Genomic DNA, 21579 nt, shown 5'->3' with positions numbered 1-21579 from the left:
ATACTGGCAGACAGCTTAAGCAGAACTACCATGGATGCACACGAATGGATGTTGCACCCAGACATCTTCTTACTCATAACACAATCTTGGGGAAGGCCGGAAATAGATCTGTTCGCTTCCCCCCACAAACATCAACTGAAAACATTCTGCTCAAGGACATACCACCCACAAGCATGGAAAGTGGACGCCCTCTCTTTCAGCTGGAAAGCTCTAACAGTCTATGCTTTCCCACCACTCCCATTAATGACCAAGGTTTTACTGAAGATCAGGGCAGAGCAGCCCAGAGTGATTCTGATAGCTCCAAACTGGCCAAGGCAGCACTGGTACCCACTGTTAAAGAGCATGTCACAGACGAAGCCGTGGCCTCTCCCCCTGCGGCCACTTCTACTGACGCAGAACAAATTCAAGACTCTGCATCCCAACCTGAAAACCTTGCAGCTAACTGCCTGGAGAATACCATGACTCCTCCTCAGGATAACTTATCCCAGAGAGTGAAGGACATTATTATGGAAGCTCGCCGGCCTTCCACAAGGAAGGCATATTCAGCAAAATGGAAAAGATTTCTCACTTGGAACACAACAAAAGGCCTAGATGTGACAGTGATGAACATGGCACATATACTGGAATACTTAGCAGAATTGTTCCACAATGGCCTGTCTTACTCTTCCATTAAAATACATGCCTCAGCAATTTCAGCAGAATACAATGTTAATCCGCCTGTCTTCTTGCATCCTCTCCTAAGACATTTTCTAAGAGGAATCAAAAACATCAATCCTCCAAGGAAACCACCTTTACCTACTTGGGACCTTAACTTTGTGCTGGAAAAACTAACACTTCTTCCCTTTGAACCAGCAGCATCGTCGGATCTACAGTTTCTGTCTTGGAAAACTGCATTCCTTCTGGCCATAACCTCAGCAAGAAGAGTATCTGAGTTACAAGCTTTAATGGCAGTGCAGCCATTTCTTATCTTTCATCAAGACAGAGTTTCTTTGAGGACCAATCCTACATTTATGCCAAAGGTGGTATCCAGGGTATCCTTGAACCAAGCAATTCACTTGCCTACATTCTTCCCAAAGCCACAAAATAAAGGGGAGAAACTTCTGCACACTCTGGACATACACAGACAATTACGCTACTACTTGGACAGAACTAAAAGTTACAGAAAGATTGACCAATTGTTTGTAGCATATGCTGCTGGGGCACAAGGAAAAGCAATTTCAAAATGGATAGGAAATTGCATTCGTTTTAGTTACTCCTTTCATGGAAAAACTGTGCCAACAAACATTAGACCTCATTCCACGAGAGCCACAGCCACCACCACAGCCTTCCTAAGAGGGGTGGCTACCAAGGACATTTTAGAAGCTGCTACATGGAGCTCCATGCATACATTTGCCAAGCATTACAATTTACCTTTATACTCCAGATCCAGAGCAGGCTTTGCTACAGCAGTCCTGCAGGGTATCTTAGCTACACCATCCTTTACTTAGTTCCCCCACCCCCAGATTGGCTATGGTATTCTACCCATATGTGATGACTGCAGATGCATCCTTGAAGGACATAGTACAGTTTTGTACCTACCATAAATGTAGATGTCCGATAGGTGTGCATCTGCAGTCAGGTTTACCCTCCCTCCTTCCCCTCTGTGGTATTCCCAGGGTGCTTACCCCTCTATTAGCTAGCTGGGGGATCTATTATGGTGTATTTGTTTGCATATATATATATATATATATATATATATATATATTTGCAAATGTTTGGAATTTATTGCATTTCTCCAAATTTAGCCTTCCTAGAGGGCACCTGGCATCTGGGACAAGAAAAACTGAGGAAGATGGCGTCGGCTGATGCTTTTATACCCCAGACGCTTTGACGTCGGGGAAAGTCCAACATCAGCCGAGGCCAGACCCAGACTTTGGAATCCGGCCGACCGACGGGCTGCCTGAGGCAGGACAACCCATATGTGATGACTGCAGATGCATACCTATCGGACATCTACATTTATGGTAGGTACAAAACTGTACTTTCTGCAAGCTTTGGTCTCACCCCCTTTGAGCCTGCAGCCTCAGTGGACTTAGTTTCTGTCCTGGATGACAGCTTTCTTGGTTGCTGTTACATCTGCCAAAAGGGTTTTGGAGCTTCAAGCATTGTCTGTCAAGCCTTCCCTATTTGGTATTTCATAAAGACAGGGTGCCCTTGCGTACTAATCTGCCCTTTCTTCCCAAAATAGCTTTGGAAGTCAATATTAATCAAGTGATTAATCTCCCAGTTTTCTATCCAAATGTTCAAAATAAGGGAAAAATACAAACTCCGCTTGTTGGATGTGCACATGCAGTTACGTTTTTACTAAGTCTGAATAACTTTTTATTTCTTATTCCAAGCCCTTTTTAGGAAAACCAGTGTTGAAGGTCTCCATCGTCCGTTGGATTTCCCAGTGCATTTCCCTGGCATATTCAGCTAGAGGTTTAATCCTGCCAGGTCATATTAAGACGTATTCCCACTAGATCTATGGCTACTTCAACTGCCTTCTGGTTTAGAGTTTCTCTGGATGATATTTGTTCTGCGGCTACTTGGGCTTCTTCACATACTTTCATCTCGCATTACATGTTGGACATTTTATCTAGGAACAGGGCATCCTATGGCTCCAGCATGCTCTGGAATATCTTTCCATGAGGGCCTCAGTTGTTTAGTAGCTGGGGACTCTGTCCCACAAGTTGAAGAGCAGATGAAGACAACTTCAGATAAAGAAGTTATGTACTCACCATAATGTTCCATCTGAGTTGTTGCTCTTCATTTGTCTTCAGCCATCTCTCCCCTCTTCCCCCTGCCTTGTGTAGGTTGTGTGGTGCTCTGGCCAGAAGAGAAATGGTCGCTGTATGGGTATGTCTTTGTTCTCCTCTGCTTGCTTAGGGAGTTCTTGTCATGGGATGAGATTTTGGATCAGATTGAGATGCTGTGGTGGGCAGCAAACTCGATCTGAAGGGAGACGGGGGCATTATGGGTAGGGGAGGAGCTTGGAGCTCAGATCAGAAGCTGGAATGGTGGCAGAGTTGGATCTGTGCCAGATCAGAGTACCCACAGGTTGAAGACAAATGAATAGCAACAACTCAGATGGAATGTTATGGTGAGTACATAACTTCTTTTTTAGAGACTTAACACACACCGAAACATAAAAGGAGGGGGTGCATCCATATTCATCAAGGATACCTACACCTTCAGGTTAGTGGCGCAGCATGATACCTCTGAGCTCATCCATGTGCAACTAACATCGGGCAAATCTGCAGTGCAAATTGTGGCCTGCTACAGATCACCCTCCATGACCCAGGACCACCACTCCACCTTTCTGGAGATACTGGAAAACATGAAGGTCCTATCAAACACCCTGATATTGGGCAATTTTAATTACCCTACCATTCACTGGGAAAACTACTCTAGTACAAATTCCCAGGCCCAGCGCTTCCTGGAATATCAGCTCAAACGCCCTGGATCAGCTGGTAAACTCCCCTACCAGAGGTGAAAACATATTGGACCTGGTCATCACCAATATGGACAACAGGTGTTCCACACCGGAGGTCAACCCGTCACTGGTTAGATCAGACCATAAACTAATCACTCTAGATGTCCACACCCCACCACCAACCCCCAACTAAGGAAACCACAGTAAAAAACTTTTCTAAAACAAACTTCACCTTACTTAAGACAGAGGTGGTAAGTTTCACAGCCCACACGCTAAAGGATAACGCTGCCCAAGATGCAGAAACCTTGACAAATGCACTCTATGAGCACCTACAAGGATACATGGATCTGTGCCATCCCTAGCAAAACCAAGACTCACTTCTCCTCTAAGAGAAGGAAACTAGTTTGGTGGACCCCTGCAATAAACAGGCTATACACTAGAAGGAGGAAACTAGTTCAGAAAAAAAAAGCAAATCCCAAAAAGGAAAGATATCCCTGATCAGTATTAGTAAGAAACTGAGGTCCCTCATGAAATCATCCAAGGCTAACTTCGAAAGAAAATAGCCAAATTTTCAAAAGATAGCCACAAAGCCTTTTTTAGCTATGTTAAGAATCTAAGTGGCAACTCGCAGATATGCACTGAACTAGTGCAAAATAGCACAAAATATACTGAACCTACTGATATTGCCAACATCCTGGCAGATAGATTCAGTGCAAACTTCACCCCCCCCCCTCACCTCCAAAAGGGCCCACAACATTACCGGAAAACTGTAGTGTTCCAAAAATCACAGACGCACAGGTGAAAACAGCCCTTTCAAAAGCCAAAAACACAGCATCAATGGGACCAGATGGTGTCCCAGGCTGAGTCTTGCACGAACTACAGAACGAACTAACCCCCCACCTAAACACGCTGTTTAACCTCAGCCTCTCCACAGGCTACGTGCCCATAGAATGACGCACAGCAACGGTTATTCCTCTCCACAACGGAGGAGCCACAACTAATCCTGGTAACTATCGCCCCATAAGCCTGATTAGCCTGGTCTGCAAGGCTATCGAGCACATTATCATGGAACCCATTAACAAAGACATTGGGAACCTCCAAACACTTGACCTGACCCAGTTCGGCTTTGTTAAGGGCAGAGCATGCCTACTAAACCTAGTTGACTTCTTCTAGACAGTCACCAAGGCCATAGATGAGAGAAAGGTGGTTCACATAGCCTACCTTGACCTCACCAAGGCTTTCGACACCATTCCCCACTCAGGTATTACAGAAAAGCTCACCAACTTGAACATAAACCTCTACGTCATGAGATGGGTTGCCAACTGGCTTACAAACAGAACTCACATGGTAAGAATAGCGGGCTCCAAGTCCAACTCTAAACCAGTCACAAATGGTGTCCTGCAAGGCTCAGTCCTGGGACCCCTACTGTTCGGCATATACTTCTCAGAAGTACAGGCAAACACAGGAGGACTATGGCTAACCAAGTTCGCTGATGACTGCAAACTGTGAGCCATAACTGACTCTCCGGCTGAAACGGACATCCTCCAAAAGGGCCTTACTGAGATGGACACCTGGTGTCAAAGTCATGGCCTCAAGCTAAATACCAAAAAATGCATAGTCATCCCGTTTAGGGAAAAAAAAAAACGCCCACGAATTACCACATAGGTGGCAGCCCCCTTAATACAGAAGAGGTAATAAGAGATCTGGGGACCCAGGTAGATAGTAATCTCTCCTTTGACAATCATATTGCCAAAGTAGTTAGGAAATCCTTCTATGTGGCCCATCTGATTACTAAAGGGCTCGCATCTAGAAATAGAGGTTATAGTGCCGCTCTACTCGTCACTCATTAGACCCATCATAGAGTACAATGCCCCATTTGGGATGTACCTCACAAGACACTTCCAACAGCTGGAAAGACCACAAAAGTACCTCACCAAGAGGATTACTGGTCTCAAACATATGTCCTATGCAGCCTGACTGAAAAAACTCCAGCTGTACTCAGTGGCATATAGCTTACTCAGAGGTGATCTCTGCCTGACTTACAAAGCCGTGTCCAGCTCAGAATTGATGGACATGCTTCACCTAAAGAAATCCAAGTCACTGCGAGCCATGCGCTCTAGTGAGCTAAACCTCGCCACAACAATAAATAGAACATGCTGGGGGGATAGATTCTTATCACAGAGACTCCCCATGCTTTGGAACAAAATTCCAAATTACATCAGGCAGAGCCCCTCACTAACACTCTTCAAGAGAAACCTTGACGAGTGGATGGGTAACAGAAAATACACCCCTGGGATCACTTCATTGGCTCTGCTTGACAGAGGATCAGTTAATTAATCAGTGGGGCAGCGAAAGCCGACACTCTGGCTAGGCTTATAAATGCCCTCGGGCAGATAGCCTAGTACTTACCTATGAATCTATAAAGATATTGATATACCAGAGACAATTTTTTTTTAAACTGCCTGTTCACCTGTATTTGAAAAATTTGTTTGATTTTCTGTGGTCTGCTCACCTTACTGCTTGAAATCAGTGTGTTCCTAAAGGATCCATCTTTGGTTAATTTTTTATCATTCACTAATGACAAGAAATTTTACACAGGATTACTGTCTGTCTTGTTCCTGCAGGGATACCATAATGTAATGTTGTGTTCTGCTTAATATGACAAAAGAATATTTACTGAGAATTTGCTTTGTTCATTTTAATAGGTATCGCAACAAGCTGCAAAGAGTATTCCTGCAATGGTATGCCTTGAGCTTACAGAGCAGATTCGTCGTGAGATTGCTGCATCACTTCATCAGCGTAAAGGAGACTTTGCTTGTCATTTTCTTTCTGATTTGGTCACATTCACATTACCTGCAGGTAAATTTTGTTTTCTTTCTTTTTTTTCTTTCCTTTAAGTAAGAAAGTCCAGTAGGCTGTGTACAGATGACCTGGCAACCTTAGAAACTTCACAAAGTTGCACAGTAGAAAAAGAGAGACTGAAGGAATCGAACCCTGAACAGCTTTATGAAGCTTGTTAGCAACTCGTATCCTTGTTCTCCCAATTTTCTACTGTTAGAGTCGCACAGTTGATTTAAGATAGATTTCTGGTTATGTCTTTGGATATGTACATATGTGTATATGTGTGTGTGTGTGTATATACATATATATATACATATATATATATATACATATATATATATATGTGTGTGTGTATGTATGTATATGTGTATATATATATAGATATACACACACATATGTATATATGTATGTGTATATGTGTGTGTGTGTGTGTGTGTGTGTGTGTATATATATATATATATATATATATATATATATATATATATATATATATATATATATATATATATATATAGATACGTATACACACACATATGTACACATTTGCAAAGTAGTACTAATAAAACTGTATTTGAGCGTAAAATGTTTGCAAGAAGTCATGATGGATGAGAAATAAGATTAGGTCTGACGGCATTTCAGCAGCACTTTGACCATGGGATGACAATGCTGACAGGTGGCTTTCAATAAAGGCACCGATGGCTTTCATGCAGTAGATCCATCCTTGGGAACAACAGAACTAATAGCAACTGGTGCTAGGACTCCTTAGCATGTAAACATTTACAAAACTGCTTTGGTTCTGTTCCCAGGAAGTGCTTTGTGGTGTGTTGCTGTATCTGTGTAGATCAGTGTTGCTATACTAAATGATCACATGCACAAGATCCTGGGTCGACCCAATTTTACTATCTGTTGTAAAAACGTCTACAAATCCTGGAGTAATTGCCTCTTTTTTTTCTTCTTCTTATCCATTGTTTTCTAGTTTGATACAAATCAGCCTTTTTAATTTTATGTCAAATGTATATACTATCTCCCCTTGTCCCATGGACCTTTTTCTGTGCCTATGCAGAACTTTAAAAAGGTTGCGTTAACCTGTCTTACTGAAGGTAATGGTCTTTTATTGTTGATATTGTTATTGAGTCGTTGTCCCATTTTCTTGTTCCACTCTTGAATCATTTTTCCAGGAGGTGTGGTTATAGGAATAGAATCCTGCCTCAAGATAAAATTGTCTTCTGTTTGGGAGAAGGTCACATTATTTTTTTGTGTATTACTTGTAGACGTTTACTTCTGATGCTTTAATGCAGGTGTCAGTAACCTATGACCCACAGGCTAAGCTGCCTCATATTGGTCTTGATAATAGGTTTGGAGCACTGCCTGTGACCTACAACTGGTTCTTAACAGGGTTGCCAACCATCCAGATTTTTTTTTGTTAGGTTCTGTAAAAATAATGTGTCAAATGCTAGGGCTTTGGAGACTAGACTTTCAGGGGGGATGCATTATAGACGGTTGGTTACCTTAGAAACTTCACTTTTGGTGTGCAAAACGTAAGTCACTCAAATTGTACTCATTCACATCTGTTCACACATGCCCTTGTTACAGAAGAGTAGTATCAATCCAGTCATGCAGTTCATTCAATGCAGAGTTGAGAATGAAAGGGTGCAGGGGAAGAGTTTGGTAGTAACAAGTTCAGTAGGAACTTCAGGCACTAACAACAACCAGTGCATTGTTTGTAAACCAAAACAGTTTGTGAATAGCTGAACATTGAGTGTCCATCTTGAAGCAGGGTTAACAGAGCATTCCTAGATGTTCTTCGTGTTTCATTGTTGCAGTCATTACATTTGGGTTATCTGCTTCCAGGTAGCCCTCAGTCGGCCTGACTATCAAAGTCTTGGGTCCTGTGTCGGTTGCTGTTTCATCTTCCATGACGTCAGGTAGTCAGGCATAAAGCATGCAGCCGACGCCATTACATCAGTCTTTCTTGTCGTGCGGTGCCTGAAGCAAAAGCAGTTCGCAAGTGCCGGTCGGCCGACTCCTGAAATTTTCGTTTTCGAGTTTCAGATTCGAAGTCTTCAAAAAAGCTAAGTACCCCGTTGGGGATCCTTTTTCTTGCTCTAAACCTATGCCTGTAAAAGTTAACAGTTGTATTTCTTGTGGAAAGCAAATACCTCATAAAGATTTTCATTCGTACTGCATTCCTTGCTTAGGCCCAAACCACGATGTCCCTCCCTGTCAGTTTTGTGCCTTATTCAATCCTCAAACTATTTGTCGTTGGTTCATTTTCGCATCTAACTATTTTGGTACTCTGTTCAATTATCCAGAAATGGCTTCGGTAAGCCATCCGACTACTGACATTCAGAAAAAATGTAAAGATAAAGACAGAGACCGACCACACAGGTCCAAAGCTGCCGACGACGCTTACGTTAAGCTAGTCGCTAGTTCGCTGGTACTCAGTGAGGCGCTTTCGCATCCCCTGATAACTCGCTACTTCAGATTCGCAAGCCAACACTGAGACCCATTTGGAGTCCGGTATGCTGCGAGATGCTTCTTTGACTATGGAACCTGCAGATGTCTCTACCTTGGATGAGTCCAGAGGTGCTGTGCAGGCACCGGCTTTTGAGGGTGTATTCAGACCTGCTGACTTGCATATCAAACCGATGCCGTCTTCTTCAAGGCCTAAAACTCGATCCACGCCTAGAAAACTGACGCCCAGACCGCATGGTTAGGCCCCTATCCCTAAAAAACAAATGATAAGAATAGCTGAAGACCTTATTACTCTAATCAGTGGCAGCCACTCTTCTCCCTGTAAGAGACCTAGAACTGATTTTCCTACTGATTCTTCTGATCAGGATTCTGACATTTCTGTTTCTTTTGATGACCAGGATTTGCCCTTCTCTACCTATGAGGATTCTGATGCAGAGGGCTCCATTCCCTCTGCTTCCCCTCCAGAAGATTTCTCTTTTGGTGAAACTTTGCATACTCTTAGGGACCATTTCCGCTGGGAATGCCAGGATTACTCTGACTCCAAAAAGAGGCTTAGGGAATTCCTACTACTCCCTCAACACAGGCCTTTAGCTATCCCTCCTGTACTGGACATTGTAGATGATGACTTCTTGGAATCTAGCCTGGCCCCAGACACTTTACCTCCGGCTCCCAGGAAACTTGACAGGTATTACAAAGTACCTGACTCTCACAAGTTCCTCTTTAAGAATCCTACTGCGGATCCAGAGACCATTTCTCAGGGACCCAAAGGCATGAAGGCTACTACTGCCAAAAACCCTACCCCCTCTGTTAGAGATTCCAGGGCTCTGGACAGATGGGGTAAGAAGGTATACACTTCTGCTACTTTGGCCATTAGGGCCTTAAACTGTCAGTTTCATATGTTAAAGTATCAGGAGCATATTATTCGATTACTTAAACAGAAAATGATGATGATTCCTGAATGTGCTGAAAATTAAGAATTACAGGATTTAATGCATTCTGCTGAACAAGTTGGTAAACATACTTTGCAATGTGGTTTTGATTCCTTAGAGGCATCTTGCAGGGCTGCTGTCACTGGGTCTGTACTTAGAAGGCATGCTTGGCTTAAGGAGTAATCTTCGCCAGATCATGTTAAAGCTAAATTACTGGATGCTCCATTAAACCAAGACCACCTGTTTGGCAGCAAAGCAGAAGTAGTACTTAAAAAGATGGAGGACAAAGCTAAATCTATGCAAACTGTTAAAGATTTCTTGCAAGTACAGCCTCCCAGATTTAGTAGGCACTGGCCTTCTAAGAATTGGTCCTTTCCTGTCTCTTCCAGGCCTTCAGTCCAAACCCAGGACCAGCAGACCACCCAGGCTTCAGTCCCAAGGTACCCGCAGGCCTAAGCAGTGGGGGGCTCCCACTTCCAAAGCTGGAAGTAGTAAGACACTCCCCTGTAGTAAACTGTCACAATGACTTAACCTTAAACCTTCCAAGCCCTGTTCAAGTGACTGTTCCTTTAGGGGGAAAGATCGCCCTGCATGCAAAAAAACTGGGAACTCGTTACCCAAGACAAATGGGTTTTAAATAGTTTCCCAAAGATACAGATTCCGCTTCCACTCCCACTCCTTACCAACCCCAAACGGTTGGCCAGACCTACCCCCAAATCAGTGGGCAGAGGCTCAACAGCAGGTTCTCTCTCTTCTAAGCATCAGGGCTATTCAACCTGTCCCAGAAGAAGAATGGGGACAAGATTTTTCCTAAAGACTTTTCCTGGTACCCAGAAACAATTCCTGGCATCCTATCCTGGACCTGTCTATCCTAAACTCCTTTTTGTAATCCCGAAGTTCAAAATGCTAACTCTTCATCAGCTGCTTCCCATGCTAGGCAAAAAATGCCTGGTTGGCAACATTGGATTTAAAGGAAGCTTACCTGCACATCCCATTCAGTTCTCTGCACTGCCATTTGGCTTTATATACTGCACCCAGGGTAGTCACAAAGTGCCTAGCTCCAGTTATTGCATTCTGCAGGCAAATAAATATTCAAATATACCCATACCTGGACGATTTTCTAATTCAGGCATTAAGCCAGGACATACTGTTAAATAATCTGGCATTTGTAAAGAAACTGCTAACCTCACTGGGGTACACCCGTAAATGAAAATAAATTACACTTAGTAACCTGTCAGGAAATTGTATTCCTGAGAGCAAGCTTGAATACAACTTCCCAGATGGCTTACTTCGCGCCAGAGAAACAAGTTTATTTGACAGCCTACTTCAAACTACTGGCCACAAAGACCCAGCTATCTGCAAGGAAAATACTGCAAGCCCTGGGGTTCATGGCCTCTTGCATTCTACTAATTCCATATGCAAGACTGCATATGAGGAAACTACAGTGGTATCTAAAAAGCCTATGGTGTCAACATTATCAGGACCTGGAGTCGATGATTCCTCTCATTCCTTGTATACAGACAGAGTTTCTTTGGTGGGCAGAGGCCTGCCACCAAAATAAGGGACTGCCATTCACTGTACCCTGTGCCACTCAAACCCTAACAGACGCATCAGACTATGCATGGGGGGCTCACTTGGCAGGGCAGTGCATTCAGGGCAAATGGAACTCGAGTCAAATGCACCTGCATATCAGTCAAAAAGAAATGTTAGCTGTACAGAATTCTCTGACAGCCTTCAAGGACCACATTCTTCCAGGACAATTATTGGTAAAGACGGGCAACAACGCTGTTATGTGGTATGTAAACAAGCAGGGGGGACCCCACTCATACCCCCTCTGCAGACCAGCCATGGCTCTGTGGAACACGGGTCTATATTAGATCATCGAAATGGCTCATTATCGAATGCCATAACGTTGAACTGAAAAACCCGAACCCCAACAATATCAAAACCTCAAAACAGCAATTTTTTCCCAGGGAAAAAAAATTGCTGTTCCGAGAAAAACACACACACACCACAAGCACACGAAAAAGCAGCAATCCACACACACACACTTAAAAGCTACATCTAACCCTACCCTACACTACACTGCACATACACTACTATCTATCCACTTACCTTAACCCAGACCCTAGCCCTAAGGTCTGTCACTATCGCACACTCACCTCACCTGCGCCCTAACCCTAACTCACCCCACCCCCTAACCCCAAATTCTCACTATCGCACACTCATCTTATCCACGCCCTATCCCTAACTCACTTAACCCGCCCCTAACCCCAAATTCTGTCACTATCACACACTCCCCTCACCCGCACCCGAACTGACTTAACCCGCCCCTAACCCTAACGTCCATCACAATCGCACACTTACCTGACCCGCGCCCTAACCCTAACTCACCCAAACCCGCGCCCTAACTCGAATGTCTGCACAATCACACACTTGCATTAACCCAACCCGTAACTTTCTACCGCATCGCTGAAAACAGCGAAGCCACAACAACGGCCAACCAAATTCTTTCCCTAGGAAAGAATTTGGTTTTTTGCAGCTTCGCTGTTTTCAGCGTTCAAGATATTGGGTTCGATATTAGATAATTAGAAATTCAGCTGTTTCGATGATCTAATATAGACCTGTGGAACACAGCCTTGAGCTACCAAGTGCACCTACAAGTTCAATTCCTACCAGGCAAGCTAAATACATTGGCAGATGACCTAAGCAGAAATGTCATGGACCCACACGAGTGGAAACTGGAGCCAAGGATATTCAACATTCTGAGAAACAAATGTGGAAGCCCCGAGATAGACCTGTTTGCCTCCCCTCAGAACTACCAATTGGACAAATTCTGCTTGAGGACTCCCCACAGACAAACTTGGAAAGTGGATGCCCTATCCTTTACCTGGGCAAACCTCTCAGTTTCTTTCCCCTTCTGCCTCTCCTCTCGAAAGTTCTACTAAAGATCAAACAGGACAAACCAAGGACAATACTCATTGCACCAGACTGGCTATGCCAACACTGGTGTACCCCCTCTTGTGCAGTATGTCACTACTGGAGCCATGGCACCTGCCTCAGACTCCTTCCCTACTGTCCCAGCAGGAGGGCCTGATTCTGCACCCCCAGCTTCAAACCCTGAACCTGGCAGCCTGGCTAATTACCCGAGTTCTTCTATACCATCCCTCAGCAAGCAAGTGCTAGATGTCATCCTGGAGGCAAGGAGGCCTAGTTCTAGATAATCGTATGCTGAAAAGTGGAAAAGATTCTGTTCCTGGAGCCAGACTCGAGGGGGGTGGGGATGGATGGGCACAAAAGTGCCCAGTTTACCGCATATTCTTCAATACTTAACAGAGATGCTTCACAAGGGCCTTTCCTTCTCTTCCATCAAAATTCATGCTTCAGCCATTTCAGCACATTATAATACTGAGCTACCCCTCTTCTCTCACCTCCTACTGAAACAATTCCTCAGAGGGACCAAAAATTTAAGACCACCCAGAAGAGCTCCTCCTCCTGCCTAGGACATTAACTTTGTATTGGAAAAGCTCACTCTACCTCCTTTTGAGTCAGCTGCAACTGCAGAGTTAAAATTCCTTTCTTGGAAAACAGCCTTCCTTCTAGCCATCACTTCAGGAAGAAGGGTGTCTGAATTACAGGCCCTCATGGCAAATGAGCCTTTCATCATCTTTCATGCAGACAGGGTGTCCCTCAGGACCAATCCTTCCTTCATGCCCAAGGTGGTATCCAGTGTGGCCCTTAATCAATCCATTCATTTGCCTACCTTCTTTTCTAATCCACAGAGCAAAGGGGAATGAATACTGCACTCCTTTGACGTGCACAGACAACTTAGATTTTACTTGGACTGGACCAAGCCTCTCAGGAAATCTAAACAGCTGCTAGTTGCCTTTTCCACAGGGGCAGAGGGGAAGGCCATTTCAAAGAAAACAATTTCTAAGTGGGTAGGTCATTGCATTAATTTCTGCTATAAGCACCATGGAAAACCTACCCCACAGGGGATAAGACCCCATTCCACTAGGGCTGCATCTACCTCTACAGCCTTTCTCAGAGGTGTTCCTACCAGGGACATCCTAGAAGCTGCTACCTGGAGCTCTTTAAATACCTTTACCAAGTACTACTACTTGCCAATTTTTTCTAAATCCAGAGCTGGTTTTGCCACTGCAGTCTTGCATGGCATAATAGCTGGTCCTAATGCTCAATAATTGCCTCCTCCTTTCCTTAGCTTTGGGAATCTACCCAAATGTAATGACTGCAACAGTGAAACACGAAGAACATAGTACAGTTGTGTACACTTAGCATAAATGTAGACGTTCAAGTGTATTCACTGTTGCAGTCCTGGTTACCCTCCCTCCAGCCCCCTGACTTCTTTTGGCTATACCTCTCTTCTTGCTTACTATTGCTAAAGCTTTCTGGTGTATTTGCTTTTTGTTGGAGGTGTAACTTTGTATATAATTTCTTCCCATTATGGAGGCACCTGACATCTGGGGCAAGAAAAACTGATGTAATGGCGTCGGCTGCATGCTTTATTCCCCTGACTACCTGACGTCATGGAAGATGAGACAGCAGCTGACGCAAGACCCAAGACTTTGATAATCAGGTCGACTGAGGGCTACCTGCAAGCAGACAACCCAAATGTAATGACTGCAACAGTGAATACACTTGAACATCTACATTTATGGTAAGTGTACACAACCGTACATTCTAGCTGCATTGGTCCATACATCTATGGGAAAATACTAAAATATGATGACTTGCATACTGATATTATGTGTTCATAGCACTGTTAGTGCCAGATCCTTTTGTTCAGTGTGTCGAATTAAAAGTTAAATGGTACTTTACATGGGGTTCATTTGCTCTTCATTTTACCATGATAGCTGCTGAGGTGCCATTAGAGTCTGTGTGGCTTGGATTGTACAGATTATATCTATACAAGATTATTGGACCAAGGTCACCCCATCTCTTAGAGTCACAGTTCATTTTGTCTGCTGTATAGAGTTTATCATCTTTGTTTAAGACTTATGAGATCATCGGACTTTGTATTAAAGAAGTGATGTGGGATGGGTATTGCATTTCATATGCTGTAAGTGCTTTAGAATTTTCTCTCCAGTAATGCAGCTGAATGTGCTTGTTCTGTGTTAAACTGGGATGTGGCACAACTTCTGTGGAAGACAGCTGCCTACTTTGGGTCATGCACTGTTTATTGTTGGCATGGGATTTTGCTTTTTCTGTTTGTATATTTAATTTCTCACTCACCTACAATGTTCAGTATTTTTATTTTTAGTTCTATGCCAGTTGTAGGCATCCATAGCAGGGGTGTACAGGTCATGAGAATGTTGTTGTAAGTTAATATGTTCTTCATTCCACATTGCTGCAGTCCTAACTATTGGGTAGTCCGCTGTCTGTCCGGCCGCCAAAATTAAAATAAGTATAGTGTCGCGGGGCGGGGCGCAGGACGCAATGCGTCAGAGGCCAGGTAGCGTACTAATGCGGCGCACCCATATCCTCAGTCTTTTTTTTTGTGGTCCTATCCCGGATGCAGAGGGTTTTTTGGCAGTTACGGGTTGAAATTTTCAGTCGAAGTTCAGACCGAATCTAATCAAAGTACTCTTTGCTTTTGATTTTACTTTTCTTTTTTTTTTTTCTTTCAGAAAAAGTGAATAACTGTATTTCTTGTGAAATCGTGGGTTTTTGTGGGATTATATTACCTTTATACCTGTACCTTGGTACCTTGTCGAGCAGCCTTGTTGGATGCGTTGTTGGATGCGCTCTTGTGCTAGATTGCTTAGAGAAGGTTTTAACACAGTGTTAGTGTTTGGGAAGCGTTGTAGGTTGAAAATGCCGCCGGATGCTCCGACGCCCGCCGCCGGCAAAAAGCGCAAAAGGACAAAACAGCGAAAAAGCGAGTTGACGGCAACGGCGGTCGGACGTCAAGGTTCTTTGAAAGTCCCCAGAGACGCCAGTTTTTTCAGGAGTTTCTTTGTTTGAGTCTCAGGCAGAGACTTTACTGTTACAGGATGTCAGGAGGAGAGAGGCCACAGGGGCTCTAGCCAACAGGAGGTCCTCTCTTCTCTCTTCTCTTCCCTCTTGTCTTCTCCTTCTTCTTCCAAACTTCGTTTTGCAGAGAGGCCAAGTTTAGCTTCAGTGGGGGGGGCCTTCTACTTCTGCTTAGTTTAGCTAAGAGACATATGCTTAAAATGGCAGAAGATTTGATTACTATGATTTATAAGAGAGGCCTCCCCTGAGAACCTGAGTTATGTGGAAGTGAAACATGAGTTTGAGGGCTTCTGAGAGGTTTCATGGAACTCTTGCGTTCTGATCCTCCTCTGCTGGCCTGATGTCCTGAATGGACTCCTGCGCCTATTCCTATTCCTCTGATGGATTCCTCCATTCCTCTCCTCTCAGCATTTCAGCATTCTAAGATTAAATATTTCAGAGATTCTTTTAAAGGGGTGAGAAAAGTTTACTCTGATTCAGGGAAAGAGCTACAGGAATTCCCTTTAATGTTTCCTAAGATGTTTGTTTTGGTCCTTCCTGAACCCTGCCTGTGTGCTGATCCTTTGCCTCCTAAACCTGATCCCTGTTATTTTGTGCTGATTTATAGGGTGCCTGAAGCTCATAGTCCTGCTTAAGACCCGAAAGCATCTTTAGGAAGTCCTAAGGCAGACTCAGGGTTGTTAAAAAACCCTGTGTTAAAACCTGTTCCCAGGCAAAAAGGCAAAAGGTTTGGATAGATGGGGAAAGAAAGTGTATACTTCTTCTGATTAGCCATGAGGGTGTGGTGTCAGTTTCATAAAATATCAAAAATTATCTCCTTTTTAATTTTGAAATAATCTGATGCTGCTCAGTAGTTAAAATTTGATATCAGAGTTATGGCCTTCACAATTTATGTGTCTGAACAAGGGGTTGGGGGAAGGTAATGAGTTTTTGATGTTGCATAATTCTCCCGATGGTGGCTGCCACTAGTTCCTGTTCTTCGGAGGGTATGCTGCCTGAGAGGGGACATTTAGCTGAGCATGTTAAGACAAACAAGGATTTGATGCTCCTTTAGGCAGATGAGGTGTTTGTTTGGTGCACTTTGTGGAAGCAGTTTTAAAGAAATGGAGGACAAAGCTTTACAGTCTGATTAAGTTTGTTTGTTTTGCAGGGAAGCAGTTGATAGATTAGTAGAGGTTACCTAAGTTTAATAGAAATTGGCCTACTAAGGGTGATTCTAGGTCTAGGTGTAGTGATAGTAGGGGTAGGGTTACTAAGGATGTTTTTTATCCTCAGAGGTTTGATCAGGGGTCTAGAAGGGCAGGGGTGAGGGTTAGGGGCAGAGCCTGCTTCTTTCCAGGGATGTCCAGTCTTTCAGCTGCTGCTAGCTCTGCCTCGCCAGCTGCAAGGAAGGGGAAGAAGTACTGTCTCCTTTCAAAGAAAATTTGCTTTTAATAGATTAGCGTTGGGATGGTGTTATTGGTTACAGATTTTGTTTTTGAATTTATTTATTGGGAGCCTGCCTTTCAAAGGCATTGGGTCCCTCCTCCACAAAGACAAGAGGCTCACAAGCAAATCCATACATTCATCCCTGTAAAGGCAAAAGGGCCCAGTCTCCTTAGAAGAGCCTTAGCAGGATTTTATTCGCCTCTGTTCCTAGTACCAAAGAAGGGGAAACACGTGAAGACAACTTGATTTAATTCCCAACAGAGGATATTCCTAGCCCCAAGTTCAAGATGCCAACGTGGGCAAAAGCTTTTGCCTCATTACAATAAATCTCAAGGGAGCTCTTCTTGTGATCTCAAGGAAGCCGTACCTTGGCCTGCCTACAATTTGATGCGGTTAAGCTCTGCATCCAGGTTGGATCTACCTTATCTTCTGTTCTCGACAATGCCCTTTGGCTCATGTCTAGTGTTTACTATAAGCGTCTAAAAATGATTCAAATCTATCCCTTACTTGGGCCACTGCGAATCTAAAACCTCAAGAAATTGGACGAAATCTCCAGCTGATCTCTTATAAAATAAAGGAAGGTAGCTATATAGGGTAGCAGGCTAAAATGTGCAGTGTATCCTCTCCAGACATATTCTCTGCCTGTGATTGGAATAAGAGAAGGAAGACCTAGCACAGCAGATGGACTTTCTGTGTGTGTGAGAAGAGACACCTAGGCCCCTCATCAGTTTTAACCCTTCACAAACAAAGAGTGAAGACAGTTACTCAATCAACCTTCTGTTCAGGTATCTTGCAGCTCTAGGTGAGTTCTAAACATAAATCTTCATGGCACTCCAGGTTCTGGTGTCAACCCATGGACGCAAAACTGCATAAGGAGGGAGCTGGACACCTTCAAAATAAAAGGTTCAGACTGTCCACTTTGAGGATTTGGAGCTACAATCATAATTTGCATACAACAATCTCTGCTGTGGCCCAGCTTGTGGTGGGCTGCTTTGGAGCACAGGAACAAGGGATTGTGCTTCAAATAAATGGAAACTGTCAGTCAGATTTTTCTGGCAGATGCCAGAGGGAGCTGTTAAGGCTTTGAACAAGACAAATGGCATGGCTATAGTCGATCATCCAAACAGATAGGGAGAGCATCTGCTAGGTATCAACTCCTGACAGAGGAGACAACTCAACTCCAGTTTGCAGACAACAGTCTAAACAGGTTAACAACTCAGGGATGGTACATTCTAACAGAAGGCAACTAACTTCTGGTAGCATTTTCCAGGCTCTTCAGGCAATTATCTACAGACTACACACAACTGAACAAATCATGCATGTTAGACAAAAAAATTATCTTCTCAGTGCAGACTGCCAGAGCAGATGTCATTATGAACCAGGTTTTGCCAGCTTGCAATCCACTCTCAATAAACACTGTTCTGCATTTAGAAACAGAACTCCCAATGGGACACATTAATAGACCTGTTCGCTTCCACCAAACCGCAACCCAGGATCCATCTTCATGTACAAAGGAAAAATCTTCTGTCTTTTGGACCAAAGATGCTCTCTTTCTGCTGAAAAGCAGCTCCAAGGCTGCAGTTTCTTTGCTCAAAGGGGTCAAAGGTCAATAGCAAAGGAAGAAAGATGCTTTAGCCTTGTTGGCCTGCTCCTTTGATTCCACGGCAAATACTCTGGGTCACCACTAATCTATCTCTGTGGCCAGAAGCTTTTCTCTGCTCCCTACTCTTTAATATATTCTGATCTGTATCAGCAGGTCTCAACTGGGTCACAACAACAAGTCTGGCACTTCACTCTTCAGAAAACAGATTACATATATTCAAAGCATGAAAATGGAAGAGATTTTTCACTGAGTCAACAAGTAGCTTTTGAATTTTCTGAAGAAAAAAGCATAGGCTCTTTTTGTTTTGGAGTACAGCAAAGAATTTAGATTTTTTTTCTTCAGTATTATTCATGCTGCTTCAATTTCTGAGCCTGATTGTGAGTGTTTTTTGTCAACTCTTCCATTTGTTCATGAGGCATTTCAATTCCTTTCTTATCCATCTGCTCCCACCATGCACAATTTCTCTTCAACATCTTTGATTGTTCTTAGACATTGTTCAATTTTGAGCCCCAAAGCAAGACTCATAGAGCTTGAATTGCTGCTTTTTGGAGGAAAGAGCTCCTACTGTTGCTTGGGATCTTTGTTTTGAGGTTGTCTGAGTTGCAGGCCCATATGTTTTAGAGCCCTTTTGATTTGCTCTTAAGGAAGAATCACTTGTTGTGTGTGAGACTTATTTTCCTTTGGCCCGTTCTGGTGTGAAGACTGCCAGGTGGTTTGCAGGCTCATTTGGCAGTAGACCCCTTTTGAGGGTTACTTCTTTAGGTATCATTTATCAATTGCAGGCCCGCCCTATTTTATGGTTTCCCTGTTAAAGTAAACATTAACTATTCATTTTTGCACACTTTTTATTTTTCCTGTCAAACTTTAAAACAAAAAAGATTCAAAACAAACTTTTTCTAGCTATTGTGGGTTTTGCATTGCATTTTGTTATTTCCATCATGGCAAGGAGATTCCAGCTGGGATTACTATTCATAGGTGGATTGGGTTTTGCATTGCATTTTGTTATTCCCATTAGGGCAAATTTCTTCCTGGGATTTGGTTTCAATTGCTATTTGTTATTCTCTTTCTGGCAGTGGATTTTCCAGCTGGCATTCTATTCATTTCTAGGAGGCAGCTACTTGGTTTTTTGCCCATAAGGGGGTCAGTCATCCTACTATTTTGAGGCAGCTACCACTAGGGCTGGCCTCCTTTCTCTCTGCTTGCATTGGGCTGCAGACTGCAGGAATTTGGAACATACTACACAGCTTCAGTACCAACTGCTTACCTCAGCTCAGATATTGGGGATCGATTTGCCAGCCTCCTTACCTCTCGTTTCCTGGATTTTACTATAGTTAGGACTGTTCCTGATGATTTTATGGATGATATTATTAGTTTTTTGTACCCTCCTTTGGATGTAGTATATTAGGCCTGACCATATGTGGGTTGAAGTCCAATTATATGTCCCTCCTTCCTGCTGTGTACGGGTAGTATGCGCGTAGTAGTTGTGCTTGATGGTTTCAGTCATATTGTACATATTCTGGCGTGATGGTATATATTGTAGGTGACTGGCGTTAGGACTACTGCAATAAGAATCCTGTAGGAATTGACGCCGGTCATGCGTACAAATTGACCCCATTTTTAACTGTACTTTACTAGGACGGTTCAGTGGTTTGGACTAAACATTCTTCCTTCACAATAAGAGTGATGTCTTCTTTCTGACTGTAGACAGTTTTGGGTTGATGTGAAGTGAGTAGCAGTGACACCTTTACCACTTCTGTTATGTTATGGTCATTTTACTTTAAACTGGAACCTTATTGTTTAATGCTTTTTTTTCCATTATAAATTGCAGCTAGTATCCTTTTTTAAACATCTTTAATATATCACATTGTATTCTGCAGCAGAAGTTACTATACATTGAAAGAAAACTCAGCAAACCCTGGTAACTTCTTCCATTATTGTCATGCATTGTGCATAAGTGTTTTCTTTTTAACAATTTTCATTCACTCCAACATTACATAAATTATTCAATTCCTAACTTTTGTTAAATCTCCCTCCTAATCCTCCTGAGCATTATTCTGTATGTTCCTGTTCCTTTATACCCAGAGTTTGATTATGACAGCTTTGTGAAGACATTTATGGCAGAGAGAGTATTCACTGCTGACTCCTTCTGAACTGGTTCTTTCAGTGCTTGGAGTTGCTGTGTTCTGTTTTGGCATGAGGTTTAGGCCTTCAGGGTTGTCCTCACTGGCCCTTCCTTGTTGCGTAACTGTTGATGTAATTTTTACTTTCTCCTTCCAGACCCACGATGCCTTTCTCAGAGTTGTATGCCATTGTGTCATCGGTTCCACTGTTATTTTTGTTTTTGGTATTCGTGGCTTCAGTGTCATTTTTTCCAACATCATTGGCTGTCTTGGTCACAGTGCACATGATTTAGAGTTTTGGTGCCAGAGTCTTTGGCAACCATTTCTGTGCCTGTGCTTGTGTGCCCAGTCCTGCAGCAGCTGGCACTGAAATTCTTTGCCAAGAGACAATGTCAGCCTTAATGCCAGACATGAATATTGCGGATGAAAACACCAAGTAAAGTATTTTCATCTGCAGATGTCCTTCAAGGATGCATCTGCAGTCATCACATATGGGTTGTCCTGCCTCAGGCAGCCCTTCGGTCGGCCGGATTCTAAAGTCTGGGTCCGGCGTCAGCTGATGTCTCCCTCTCCCCGACGTCAGAGCGCCTGGGGTATAAAAGCATCAGCCGACGCCATCTTCCTCAGTCTTAATTGCCGCGTGGTGCCCGAAGCAGAAGCAGTTCGCAAGTGCCAGTCGGCCAGCTCCTGTAATTCAGCTACCGAAGACTTCAAAAGCTACGTACCCCGTTGGGG

At 43.4% G+C, this 21579-nt stretch overlaps 1 protein-coding gene across 1 annotated transcript in view; it reads left to right on the top strand.

The window, feature by feature from the left end:
• ZRANB1 (zinc finger RANBP2-type containing 1) overlaps nt 1-21579 on the top strand; it is a 1697020-nt gene that overhangs the window by 559849 nt on the left and 1115592 nt on the right. The window contains exon 4 of the mRNA XM_044056199.1: nt 6160-6313. Within this exon, the coding sequence (XP_043912134.1) occupies nt 6160-6313 (154 nt within the window). The remainder of the gene's footprint in view (nt 1-6159; nt 6314-21579) is intronic.

This window comes from Protopterus annectens, chromosome 14.part0, assembly GCF_019279795.1.
Source record: "Protopterus annectens isolate FY-2018-M chromosome 14.part0, PAN1.0, whole genome shotgun sequence".
NCBI lineage: Eukaryota > Metazoa > Chordata > Ceratodontiformes > Protopteridae > Protopterus > Protopterus annectens.
This window is presented reverse-complemented; position numbering and strand designations above follow the sequence as displayed.